Below are 13,690 nucleotides of genomic sequence, written 5' to 3'. Positions count from 1 at the left end.
TGATTTCTAGCCAGTTGGTTAACCTTTTCCTAAGAGCATTTAAGATGTGAATATTTAAAGAAAAATATCTGCTACAAGATATATTCAATTTTTTTGGCTCCTTTAAGATGTCTATTTTTAAATATCTTTTTCAGGAAAATTTTAAATGTGAACACTTTTATTCTAAGCTAAAAACTGCTAATTATATGTAATAAAGATAATATGTAAATCTTTATTACTTTGAAATAAACCTACTTTGAAAAAAGTAGACAAAATGACTAAAAAAATCCCAATATACCAGGAGTTAAACTGATACAGAAATAGTGCTTGCAGGAACTTAAATTTATAGATAAAATGCCTAAATTAGAAACAAAAGATTGCAAATAACGTACCCTTCCACCTTAAGAAACAAGGAGAGCAAAGAAAACAAAAAGCAAGCAGAAAGAAAATAAATATAAGAACAGAAGTAAAGGAAATTGAAAAGTAGAGAAAATCAATTGAACCAAAAGTTCTTTAGAAAGAACTCACATGACTGAACAAAAATAGACAAGCCAGTCAAAAAATGGGCAGAAGAGCCAAAAAGACACTTCTCCAAAGAGGAAATGCAAATGACCAATAGATATCTGAAAAAATGTTCAACATCCCTTATAATCAGGAAAATGCAAATCAAAACCACAATGAGATACCAACTTATACCAGTGAGAATGGTGCATACTAAAAAAAATACCAGCAAGGGCCTCCCCTGGTGGTGCAGCGGTTAAGCGCTGGCTGGGCTGCGAAGCTGACCCGCAGCCTCTGCAGCGCTGGTTCGATCCCTGGCCACCGGCGAGGATCCCACATGGTGCACAGACCTCTCCTGCCACGCCCACTGCTGCCCTCAGCAGTGTATTTCGTCAGTCTGCCTGTTCTATTCCCCACTTTGGCTCTGGTGAATTCTCTTACCCTCCCACGCTTCTGACTGTACCCAGTGCTTGTATAAATAAATAAATCTTTAAAAAAAAAAAATACCAGGAAAAACAAATGTTGGTGAGAATGTGGAAAGAAAGGAAATTTCCTACACTGCTGGTAGGAATGCAAACTGGTCCAACCACTATGGAAAGCCATGTGGAGGTTCTTCAAACTACTAAAAATGAAGCTACTATATGACCCAGCATTTCCTAGGAATGAAAAATTCCACTGCTAGGAATCTACCCAAAGGACACAAAAACATTAACTCAAAAGGAAACCTGCACCCGTATGTTCATTGCAGCACTATTTATAATAGGTAAGCTATGGAAACAACCCAAATGCCCAAAAATAGATGACTGGATCAAGAAGACATGGTATATATACACAATGGAATACTATTCAGCAATCAAAAAAGATAAACTCATGCCATTCACAGCAACATTGATACAGGAAGGGATTATGCTCAGTTACATAAGTCAGAAGGAAAAAGAAAAGGGGACTCCCTGGTGGCGCAAGGGGTTAAGAAACAAGCTATGAAGCTGTCCGAAGACTCTGCAGCACGAGTTTGATCCCCAGCCAGCCAGGGAACTACCCACATGGCGCAGCAGACCTCTCCTGACTCACCCCCTGCTCCCCTCAGCAGGGTACTTCGGTTTATCTGCCTGTTCTGTTCCCACTCTGTCTCTGGTGAATCCTCTCACCCCCCAACACCTCTGGCCTGTATCCCAGGTCTTGTATGCATAAATAAATAAACCTTTAAAAAAAAATAAAGAAGAAGCCATTATTAAAAAAAAGAAAGAAAGAAAAAGAAAAGTATTGCTACTGGGGAGCCACTTAAGGAATTGGGGGGAAAATAATAAGCAAAAAAAATTAGCAGGCAAACTATAAATAAGAGACATTCTGCAGGGGAGGAGGAGGGAGAGGGATCAGAACAGGGGAGGGAAGAGCACAGAAGACTATGGTGATGGTGCAAGGGTGAACTAGTGGTGGGAATTCTATGGGGACTATATCCGAGAGGAGAAAGCAAACATAGCACAAAAATAAACAATGATTTAAAATATATGAAAATAAATAAATTATATTTTTTAAAAAGGGTCTTTGGAAAGATTAACAAAACTGAGAAACAATTAGATCAAGGAAATGAAAGTTGATGGATACTTTCTTTTTTAATATTTTTATATTTTATTTTATATAATTCTTACATCATTTTTTATTTTTGCATAATGTATACTTTTCACTTTGGTTATATTCCCCATACAATTCCCACCCTCCTTATTTTGACCTTAATCCCTCTTCTATTCTTCCGCCCTCCCCCTCCCCATGTGTCTCTGGTTTATAGTTGATGGATACTTTCTTTACCTATAAAACACATCTCTCCTCATGCTAATAAAAAAGTCAGTATCATATTCAATGCTAAAATACTTAAAATTTCTCCTTAAAGTGAAGAATAAAGCAAAGATATTGACTGTCACCACTATCTTTTAATACTGTTTCAATAAAATTAACCAATTAGATAAGATGGTAAAAAGTGTAAAAGAGAAGACATAATTACTATTATATATAGATGATATGAATAACTCAGAAAACTAGAAAATGAACTAGAAAATGAACTAGAACCATTAAAAACAGTAACAGAACTTAATTGGGAGTACATAAAATACATCCACAAAAATCCGTATTTTAAAAAATTAAACATCTTTCTGTATATAAATGAGAACCGCTTATACAATAAAACAGAAAAAATATTCTGGTTAAGATGGCAAGAACAAAATTCTAAACACTAGGAATGTATTTAAGAAATATGCAAGTTGGGCCTCCCTGGTGGCGCAGCGGTTGAGCACTGGGTTGTGAAGCTGCCCGCAGCCTCTGCAGCGTCGGTTCGACCCCCAACTGCTCCCCGGCCACCAGAGGAGGGTCCCACATGGCGCGCAGACCCCTCCTGCCACCCACTGCTCCCATCAGCAGTGTACTTCTGTCCTTCTGCCTGCTCTGCTCCCCGCTCTGGCTCTGGTGAATTCTCTCACCCTCCTGCACTTCTGACAGTACCCAGTGCTTATATAAATAAATAAATAAATCTTAAAAAAAAAAAAAAAAAAAAAAGATTTCGGGCCTCCCCGGTGGCGCAGCGGTTGAGCACTGGGCTGCGAAGCTGCCCGCAGCCTCTGCAGTGCTGGTTCGATCCCCGGCCACAGGGCGAGGGTCCCACATGGTGTGCAGACCTCTCCTGCTGCCCACTGCTCCCCTCAGCAGTGTACTTCGTCAGTCTGCCTGTTCTGTTCCCCACTCTGGTGAATTCTCTCATCCTCCCATGCTTCTGACTGTACCCAGTGCTTGTATAAATAAATAAATAAATCTTTAAAAAAAAAGATTTCTTTCAAGTATTTAGGAAAGAATTGTATTAAAAAAAAAGAAATATGCAAGTTATGAAACTGTCAATAGGTTTATAAATACCGAAATCACATCAAATATCTTTTATAATTACAATGCTGTTAAACTAGTAAACAACCACAAAAGAAAAACTGGAAAAATCACAAACATGTGGAGACTAAACAACATGCTTCCAAATAACCATTGGTTAATGGGGAAATTAAAACAGAAATAAAGTAATACTTGGAAGCAGATGAAAATTAAGACACATTATCAGGACCTATGGAACACAGCAAAAGTTTTCCCAAAAGGGAAGACTGATATCAAGATTGGTATCATGAAACAAGAAAAATCTCAAGCAATTTAACTGTACACCTAAAAGGAACTTGAAAAAGAACAAATGAAACTAAAAGTAGGCAGAAGGAAGGAAATTAAAAAATCAGATTGAAAATAAGTAACACAGAAACCAGAAAGATAACACAAAAGATCAATGCAATTAAGAGCTGGTTGAGAAGACAAATAAAATCGATAAATTAAGTAGGCTCACAAAAAAGAGAAAGCTGTAATAGAATAAGAAATGAAAGAGGGGGCCTCCCCGGTGGCGCAGCGGTTGAGCGCTGGGTTGCGAAGCTGCCCACAGCCTCTGCAGCGCCGGTTCGATCCCCGGTTGCTCCCCGGCCACCAGAGGAGGGTCCCACATGGCGTGCAGACCTCTCCTGTTGCCCGCTGCTCCTCTCAGCAGTGTACTTCGGTCCTTCTGCCTGATCTCCTCCCCACTCTGGCTCTGGTGAATTTTCTCACCCTCCTGCACTTCTGACTGTACCCAGTGCTTGTATAAATAAATAAAAATAATAAATCTTTAAAAAAAAAAGAAAAATTAAAAAATAAAAGAAATGAAAGAGGAAGTTCCAAGAGATAACAGAAATACACAGGATCATAAGAGACTACTAAGAACAACTATACACCAACAAATTCATAATCTAGAAGAAATGGATATATTTAGAACTATATAGCTTACCAAAAAAGAATCAGGAAGAAATGGATCACAAGTATGAAAACTGGGGCCTCCCTGGTGGCACAAGGGGTTAAGCACTGCCCTATGAAGCAATCCACAGCCACTGCAGCATGAGTTCGATCCCCGGCTGCCAGGGAGCAACCCACATGGTGCAGCAGACTTCTCCTGACTCACCCACTGCTCCCCTCAGCAGTGTATTTCAGTCAGTCAGCATGTTCTGCTCCCCACTCTGTCTCTGGTGAATCCTCTCACCCCCCACCCACATACACCTCTGGCCTGTACCCCAGCTCTTCTGTGCATAAATAAATAAATCTTTTTAAAAAAACAAACAAAAACAAAAACCAAGTATGAAAACTGAAAAATGGTCAAAAATCTCCAAAAAACAAAAGCCCAGAGCCAGATGGTTTTATAAATGAATTCTGCCAAACCTCTAAAGAACACCTATTCTTTCAAATGCTTGCAAAAAAAATTGAAGAGGGTATACTTCCAATATCATTTTGTGAGAACAAATTACCTTGATATCAAAATCAGACAAGGCCATCACAAAAAAAGAAAACTTCAGATCAACATAGAACACTGACACATAGAATATGGATACAAAAATTCTCAAAAAAAAAAAATTTGCAAACTGAATTCAACAATACATTAATCACGTGGGGTTTATGCCAGGCATGCAAGGAGGGTTCAACATACAGAAATCAATTAATGTAAGACATCACATCAATAAAAGAACAAAAATTATATGATCATATCAATAGATTCAGACAAAACACTGGACAAGACTTAGCACCTATTTATGATTAAAAAAACTTTCAATAGAAGGAGGGCAGAAAAAACTTACCTTAACATAAGAAAGGCCATATATTACAAACCCACAGTTAATATACTAAATGGTGAAAAAGTGAAAGCTTTTCCGTTTAAGATTGGGAACAAGACAAGGTTACCCACTCTCACAACTTCTATTTAATTTAGTATTGAAGAACTTAGCCAGAACAATTATTCCAATAAAAGGAATCCAGGTTGAAAAAGAAGTAGTGAAACTATCACTCTTTGCAGATGACATAATATATACATTGATAGAAAACCTAAAAGACACCACTAAAAAATTATTAGAAACAATAAATTAGTACAGTAATGTGGAAGGCAACAAAATCAATACACAAAGTCTTGCAATCCTTTATAGAAACAATGGCTAAAAGAAAAAAACTCCATTTACAATCAAGAATTAATACCTAGGAATAAATTTAACAAAGGAGGTAAAAGACCTGTAGAATAGAAACTACAAGACATTGTATAGAGAAATAGAACACAAAATGCAGGAAAGATATTCCATGCTCATAAGTGGAGAGAATGAACATTGCTAAAATGACTGTCCTACACAAAGTAATATACAGATACAATATAATGCATATCAAAATTCCAGTGAGGGGATCCCTGGTGGTGCAGGGGTTAAACTGTCAGCTCTATCAAGCTATCCCCAGACACTTTGGCAAGAGTTCTATCCCTGGCCAGGAAGCTAACCCAGTGGTGCTAACAGCTAACTCCTGTCTCACCGCTGCTCCCCTCAGCAGTGTGTTTCTATAGATCTGCCTGTTCTGCTCCCCACTCTGTCTCTGGTGAATTTTCTCACCTCCCACACCTCTGGCATACACCCCGGGTCTTGTATGTATAAATAAATAAAATAAATATATTTTTTAAAAAGTTTCTACAAATGAATATCAGCAGAACAGAGTGCCTAAGTAGGAGAAGATACTTGCATATCATACATACAATATGTTAAAATCCAAGGTATATATAGAACTCATACAATTCAATAATAGAAAAAACAAACAACCCAATCAAAAAATAGGCAGAAGTTCTAAACAGGCCAACAGGCAAGATGAAAATGCGTCATCACTGATTACTAGGGAAACTCAAATCAAACCACAATGGGATATCATGTTATACCTGTCAGAATGGCTCACATCAAAAAGGCTAGTACCAAGTAGTATTGGCAAAGGTATGGAGAAAAAGGCACCCACATACACTGTTAATGGAAAGGCAAATTGGCACAACCACTTTAAAAACAGTACGGAGATTTCTCAAAAAACTAAAAATAGAGTAATCCAACAATACCACTTTTGGGTAGCTATCCAAAGACTATGAAATCCTTGACCCTCTGCTTATTACAGCACTATTTTATAATTTCCAAGATATGGAAACAATCTAAGCGTCCATGGATAGATAACAGGATTACATGGCTGATGCGTGTGAGCGCACATGCACACACATGAATTACTATTCAGTCAAAAAACAAATGAAATTTTGCCATTTGCACCAAAATAAAAGGAATTCAAGAGGATATGCTAAGTGAAATGAGTCAAAAGGAGAAAGACAAGTATTGGGTGATCTTACACAGAGGTAAAATATAAAGAAGTAGAGCAAATGAATGTAAAAAAACAAAAAAATAAAATTAGTGACAACACAACTGAGGGTGCCAAAGGGGAAAGGGTTTGGAGGTAGGAGCAAGAGAGAAGGGGCTCTAATGGGTTTTTGGTTTTGATTAATAAAAAACAATAGAACTGAAAAACTAGAATTAAAAAAATGTGCAAAATTGACATGGAAAAAAATTTTAAGTCTACTGAGGGACATTAAGGCTTAAATTACTGGGACCACTTTGGATAAGCAGACTCAATATGACATAAGTCATGTCCCATAAATTACCCTATATTAGTACAGTACCAATAAAAATCCCAACAGGACTTTTTTCCTAGTCAAGCTGATTATAAAGTTCATATGGGGGGGGTCTCCCTGGTGGTGCAAGGGGTTAAGATGTAGCACTATGAAGCCATCCGCAGCCACTGCAGCATGAGTTCAATCCCAGGCCAGGGAGGTGACCCATATGGTGTAAGAGACCTCTCCTCTCTCGCCCACTGGCCCCCTCAGCAGGGTATTTCATTAGAACTGCCTGTTATGCTCCCCACACTGTCTCTGGTGAATCCTCTCACCCCCTGCTTCTCTGGCCTGCACCCCAGCTCCTATATGCATAAATAAATAAATAAATAAATAAATCTTTAAAAAAAATAAAGTTGATATGGAAAAATAAATATGCAAGAATACTTAAGAAAATGTAAAAAAATAACAGTTTTACAAGACAATTACATGCATTTATATGCAAGGAAAAACAATCTGATACTAGTATATACAGAGATATACTAGACACAAAGAGACACAAAGTGTAGAAATTATACCAAATATATATAAGATTTTAGCTTGTGATGCAGGAGGCATTTTAACTCATGTAAAGATAGATTACTCAGTAAATGTTACCAGGACAACTAAGTAGTCCTCTGGAAAAAAATTAGGTTACAGTCTTACTGCACTCCTTATTCTAAAATAAATTCCAGATGGACTGACAATTTAAACATTTAAAAAAAAAAAAAGAAATATGAGAGAATTCTAAAACTATAAATTTTAGATTAGAGAAGGTCCTTCTGTGCATAAACTCAAGGAGATATGTAAAGGTAAGCTTTATTTGCTCCTTAAAATTTTTTTCAATTCTGCCTGGTGAAAACTACAGAAACAGACTCAAATGACAAACTATAAACTACAAAAAAATTGATAGCCAACATGAGCAAAGGGCTAAAATTCTTAGTATAAACATAATTTTTACCAACTAATAAAAAACTACCAACAGTCTAACAGAAAATGGGGAAAAAAACAAAGTTTACAGGAAAGGAAGTTAACAGTTGTTAAACAAAAAATATCTTGTCATTTGTAGATGAAATGCCAACTAAAAACAAGTGAGATGGCATTATCAGATTAGCAAAAATCTAGATGTTTGGCTATATACTGAATTAGGAAGCATTTGAGAAAGTCGGCTCTACAACATGTTGTCAGGAGAAAGTATAAACCAGTACAATTTTTTTGGAGAATGATATGGCACTATAAAATTTTTAAATGTGCATATCCCATGATCTGACAAGTCCAACATTTTAGGCATCTGTCCTAGAAAAACATTTGAAAATTTATACAAACATGCTTGGGATATTCATCACAGCATTGTTTATAATAGTAAAAACTTAGAAACCATTCAAATGCCCATACATATAAATTATACATAAATTGTGAAGCCAGCCAGCCTTCCTTCCTTTCCTCTTTCTTTCCCTCCCTTCCTCCCTCCCTCTTTCCATCCTTCCTTTTATTGCAATGAGGATGGTGAACAGACTTTTGAGTGAAGAAAATAAACTATAGAATGATGCATGTTACAGGGCCTCCGGGTGGCTCAAGGGGTTAAGACGCAACCATGAAGCTATCCGCAGCCACTGCAGCACAAGTTTGATCCCCGGCCAGGGAGCTACCCACATGGCGCAGCAGACCTCTCCTGACTCGCCCACTGCTCCCCTCAGCAGTGTATTTCAGTCAGTCTGCCTGTTCTGTTCCCTGCTCTGTCTCTGGTGAATCCTCTCACCCCCCACACCCCTGGTCTATTCCCCAGTTCTTGTATGCATACATAAATAAATCTTAAAAAAAAAAAGAATGATGCATGTTACAATATCATCAATACTGTAAATATAATTTTAAAACTATGTACATTAAATAATATATTTTCTACAAATGCATATCTGTAATTTTAGATGTGCTAAAATGGTCTAAAAGGATAACTACAAATTAATTACAGTGGTTAGCAATGCATGAGGGATTTAGATCTGGAATAAGTAAAGGAAAAAATTTACTTTTTATTTTTCATTATAAACTTTTTATTCTGGAAAAAAAATTTTTTTTTTTAATTTTATAGAGGCATGTTTATTTATTTATTTGTTTGCTTGTTTTTTTGTTTGTTTATACAAGCACTGGGTACAGTCAGAAGCGCGGGAGGGTGAGAGAATTCACCAGAGCCAGAGCAGGGAGCAGAGCAGGCAGAAGGACCGAAGTACACTGCTGAGGGGAGCAGCGGGCGGCAGGAGAGGTCTGCGCGCCATGTGGGACCCTCCTCCGGTGGCTGGGGAGCAGCCGGGGATCGAACCAGCGCCGCGGAGGCCTCGGGCAGGTTCGCAACCCAGCGCTCAACTGCTGTGCCACCGGGGAGGCCCTATTCTGGAAAAATTACAGAAAATTTGCAGAGCTCCCATATGCCCACTGTCTACAGTTCCCCCCCTTTTAAAATATTTTACATTGCTTGTCAAAACTAAGAAATTAACATTATTAGTACAATACTATTATCTACAGTCTTTATTCGAATTTCTCCAGTTTTTCTACTAATATTGGTTCTGTCCCAGAACCAATTCAGGTTGTTACATGGTAATTAGAAAATAAAAATTTTTAATGTAAAAGGGTTTTTTTTTTAATGGTGGGAGTTATTTAGCATAAATAATAACCAAATTACGATTAAAACATTATCACCACAAAAAGTGCTATTTTGGCAGCAGCTCTCCTGCCTGCCTGTGACTACACAAGCCTCTCTTTCAACAAATCTGTACCTTTCAGGGGCAGCTCTTTCTGCCAGTTTATGTCCATGCAAGTGTCCTTTATTCTTCTCTCCCTTTTTATAATAAACCTTACCTTGAATATTTAAAGAAAAAAGAAAACATGCTATTTTTTTCCTACTGAATTGTTTTTTTAAAGATTTATTTATTTATGCATACAAGAGCTGGGGTACAGGCCAGAGGTGTGGCGGGGTGAGAGGATTCACCAAAGACAGAGTGGGGAACAGAACAGGCAGATTGACTGAAATACACTGCTGAGGGAAGCAGCGGGCAAGTCAGGAGAGGTCTGCTGCGCCATGTGGGTTGCTCCCTGGTTGGCCGGGAATCGAACTCATGCTGCAGTGGCTGCAGATTGCTTCATAGGTTGTGTCTTAACCCTTGCGCCACCAAGGAGGCCCTCCTACTGAATTATTGACCCAAGTTTTTATAAAGAGTATTGGTAGCTCACTGGATATAAAACTGTAGTAAAGATCATTTGGTTGAGTGTGGGGGAAATTTGTTCAAAATGTTAGTGGAAATATAAACTATTACAACTTTTAGGAGTGGATTATTTGGCAGTATTTTGCTAAGTTTAAATGTAAATACCCTTGTAGCAATTACACTTCGGAGGATTTATTCAACAAATTGAAGATGGAGAATGACTGCTACAGGGTTTCATTTGTGGTGATGAAAAAGTTCAAAATTGGTTAGGTAATAGCAGCACGACTCTGTGCATTTATTAAAACCACTGAATTCTATGTTTTAAACAGGTAAATTATATGATATGTGAATTATATCTCAATAAAAGTGTTAAAACAAGAACAAAAAAGAAGGGCTCTAGGACTAGCTGCTTGTCATTTTAGAATCAGCCTGCACTTTCTAACTTTGAGATCTTGAACAAGATATTTCCCTTTACCTGTTTTCTTACCTGAAAAATGGGAAATAATATATAACAGTAGCCTATCTCATTTGGGCTCTTCAAGATTAGATCAAAGGAATACATATGAAGTATTTAGACTATCTGTCACATACTAAATTCTCAATAAAAGATCCTATTTATCATTTTTCAGTTCTGGACAATTCTTTAAGGAAACACAGAATGCAAGAGTAAAATTAGACAATGTCCTCAAGGAGGGTAAAGAAATATGGCACAAATTAGATAAATGAAGACCGAAATAACCAGGCACATTTCTAAATAAAAAAGTAGAGGGAAAAAAAAAAGATTTAAAATCTACAATTTGCAAACTGAAAAATTAGAGTCAAGTCATCTAATTATCCTAATAATAAAGCACTTCTAAAGTCAATACAATAGCAGCCATTTAACTTTATACAAATACCAAGTCAAAAAATGTACACTGTGTATGAGTTTAGACTGGGTCGAACTTAGAAGCCTATGTATACATACTTATCCTTGATGTTAAAAAAAAATTCAAAATACATTTTTGTTGATTTTACAGAACAGGAACACACTTTACTATTTGAAATTATCATAAAGGAATGTGAATTTTTTTATTTTTTTTGTTGTTGTTGTAGGGCATATTGCTGTTTTGGTGCCAAATCACCTCTACTATTACCCAACAAACTGAGAAAATCTTAAATTTCTGGAAAAAAGTTAAAGCAAAGTAGGGAATAACTAAATCAAAAATTAGACATTCAATACATAAAAAATTCATTATTTTTGAAGTTGGTATTTCCTTATCCAATTTTTTTTAATAAATTATATATATATATATTTTTTAAGATTTATTTATTTATTTATACAGGCACTGGGTATAGTCAGAAGCATGGGAGGGTGAGAGAATTCACGAGAGCCAGAGCGGGGAGCAGCGCAGGCAGAAGGACCGAAGTGCACTGCTGAGGGGAGCAGCAGGCGGCAGGAGAAGTCTGCACGCCATGTGGGACCCTCCTCGGGTGGCCGGGGAGCAGCCGGGGATTGAACTGGTGCTGCAGAGGCTGCGGGCAGCTTTGCAACCCAGTGCTCAACCACTGCGCCACTGGGGAGGCCCTTCCTTATCCAATTTTCATTCACTCCTCTGATTCTTACATGTCTGCTATGATTTTTTAAATTTCTTTTTAAAGATTTATTTAAAATCTGGGGTACAGGCCAGAAGTGTGGGGGTGAGAGGATTCACCAAGACAGAGTGGGGAACAGAACATGCAGATCTACTGAAATACACTGCTGAGGGAAGCACCAGGTGGGCAAGACAGGAGAGGTCTGCTGCACCATGTGGGTAGCTCCCTGGCCAGCCGGGGATAGAACACGCGCTGCAGAGGCTGCAGATTATTTCACAGTGCGGTGCTTAACCCCTTGAGCCACAGAGAGGCCCATGCTATGATTAATTATCCTAGTAACAAAAGATGACAAAAATGATAAAGGAGGTATGATTTCATGCTATATATTTCCTCTTTTGTATAGAAGCAAATATTCAGCATACTTATCTTGGTGATAAAGTAAAACATTTCTCCCCAACTCTTGTTTCTATGCAAAACTCTAAATGGATCCCATATAAATCTACTTGCTTAATGTCCACAATCTCCATGCTTAAAAGAAACGGGTGCACTTATAAAACCAAGGACTGGCTTTTTAGTTGGGTTTTCAATAAAATAATGGCCTTTTCTAGGTAACTGAAACAGAAGTTGAATTGGAGTACTGATTTAAAGAAAAGAACTTGTTATTAGAATGTAACAGAATAAGAAATACAAACTTGATTATGCAGAGCAATTGTTTACTTACTTTCACAGGAAACAAAATTTTAGCACACACATACCTGGGGAACCATTGCAACCCTCTGATTTCTTTTAGGTGACCTTGTATTTATCTGTCTGTCATCTTCATCAGAAAAGAGTCGACTTCGTTTTGAATTTCTGAAAGGCTATGACAGAAATTTTTTTTATTTAATGAAAAGACTGAAAATTTCCTTTTTTGTTCCAAAACATAATTCTATAATTTGAAAATACAGCTAACACTGGATTATTGGCAGTGTAGAAGGATGAAATATAGATAATACAAAACACACAAAGTCAAATACAAAAAATTTTAGATTTAGTAAATAGCAAGACACATGTTTATGTAATTTGTTTGCAAATGAAACACCTAGCTGATGATTAAAACTAGAACCTACATTTCCTTAGTACACTGGAATTCTTGAATGGTGAAGATAGGAAAACAAGTTCTGGAAATTCCAGTTCTCATTATGCTGGTGCTTGGATTAATACCAGTTGGATATACCACATGATTATGTCTGCTGTATAGGGCTGGGCTGTGACAAAGTTACTAAATCACTCTAGAGACTAAATGTATACAACACTGTGCTAGACCTGCTGTCAAAAATTTAATTGAATTTCCCTACAAGATATTTTATAATAGATACTTGATAAGTGACAGTAAAACTACAAAAAAAAAATTTAAGTATCCAAAATACATGAAACACTTACGGGTTTGTAATACAAAAAAATTTTTACAATTCACCCGAGATTCAGAGACTTCATTAATAGAGAATAGAAATTACATCAGAATGCCACCCATATCCTTTTCCAAATGCTTCTCCCACCATTTAAGCTGGAGTTTCATGCCTACTTGGAGTGGAGGCAGGTGCAGAGGGCAGCTTATGGGTGCAACCAACTGGGTTTCAGCTGGAGGTTCAGACCCTTGAAATTAAGCCCACTGAAAGTCTCATCATTCCATAGGTTTAAAAGGGAGTCCCTTCTACCTTGTTCCTCTCCCCTGACCATGGGCAGAGAGGAAGAAAAGATGATGGTGTTAGCACAGACAGACTAGAGGAAGTCCCGCACCTGACTAGAGAAGCCTGGGCAAGCTGCCCACGCTACTCCACTGCTGTCTATTCCAGTGCCACACTTGTTTCATGACTGACTCCTTAAAATCCTAGTTGCCTAGATAGCAAGGGTGAGTGAAGGCCCCCAAAATCATTGGTCATGT

General features: G+C 37.5%; 1 protein-coding gene across 1 annotated transcript in view; it reads right to left on the bottom strand.

Annotated features, from left to right (window-relative positions):
- The window catches only part of LIN9 (lin-9 DREAM MuvB core complex component), a 70,442-nt gene that overhangs the window by 44,917 nt on the left and 11,835 nt on the right, over nt 1–13,690 (bottom strand). The window contains exon 4 of the mRNA XM_037510346.2: nt 12,522–12,626. Coding sequence (XP_037366243.1) covers nt 12,522–12,626 — 105 coding nt within the window. The remainder of the gene's footprint in view (nt 1–12,521; nt 12,627–13,690) is intronic.

Source organism: Talpa occidentalis, unplaced genomic scaffold, assembly GCF_014898055.3.
Source record: "Talpa occidentalis isolate TD23 unplaced genomic scaffold, MPIMG_talOcc4v2.1 talOcc4.14, whole genome shotgun sequence".
In the NCBI taxonomy this organism is placed as follows: Eukaryota; Metazoa; Chordata; class Mammalia; order Eulipotyphla; family Talpidae; genus Talpa; species Talpa occidentalis.
The sequence above is the reverse complement of the archived record's forward strand: the minus strand, read 5'-3'. Positions and strand labels throughout refer to the sequence as shown.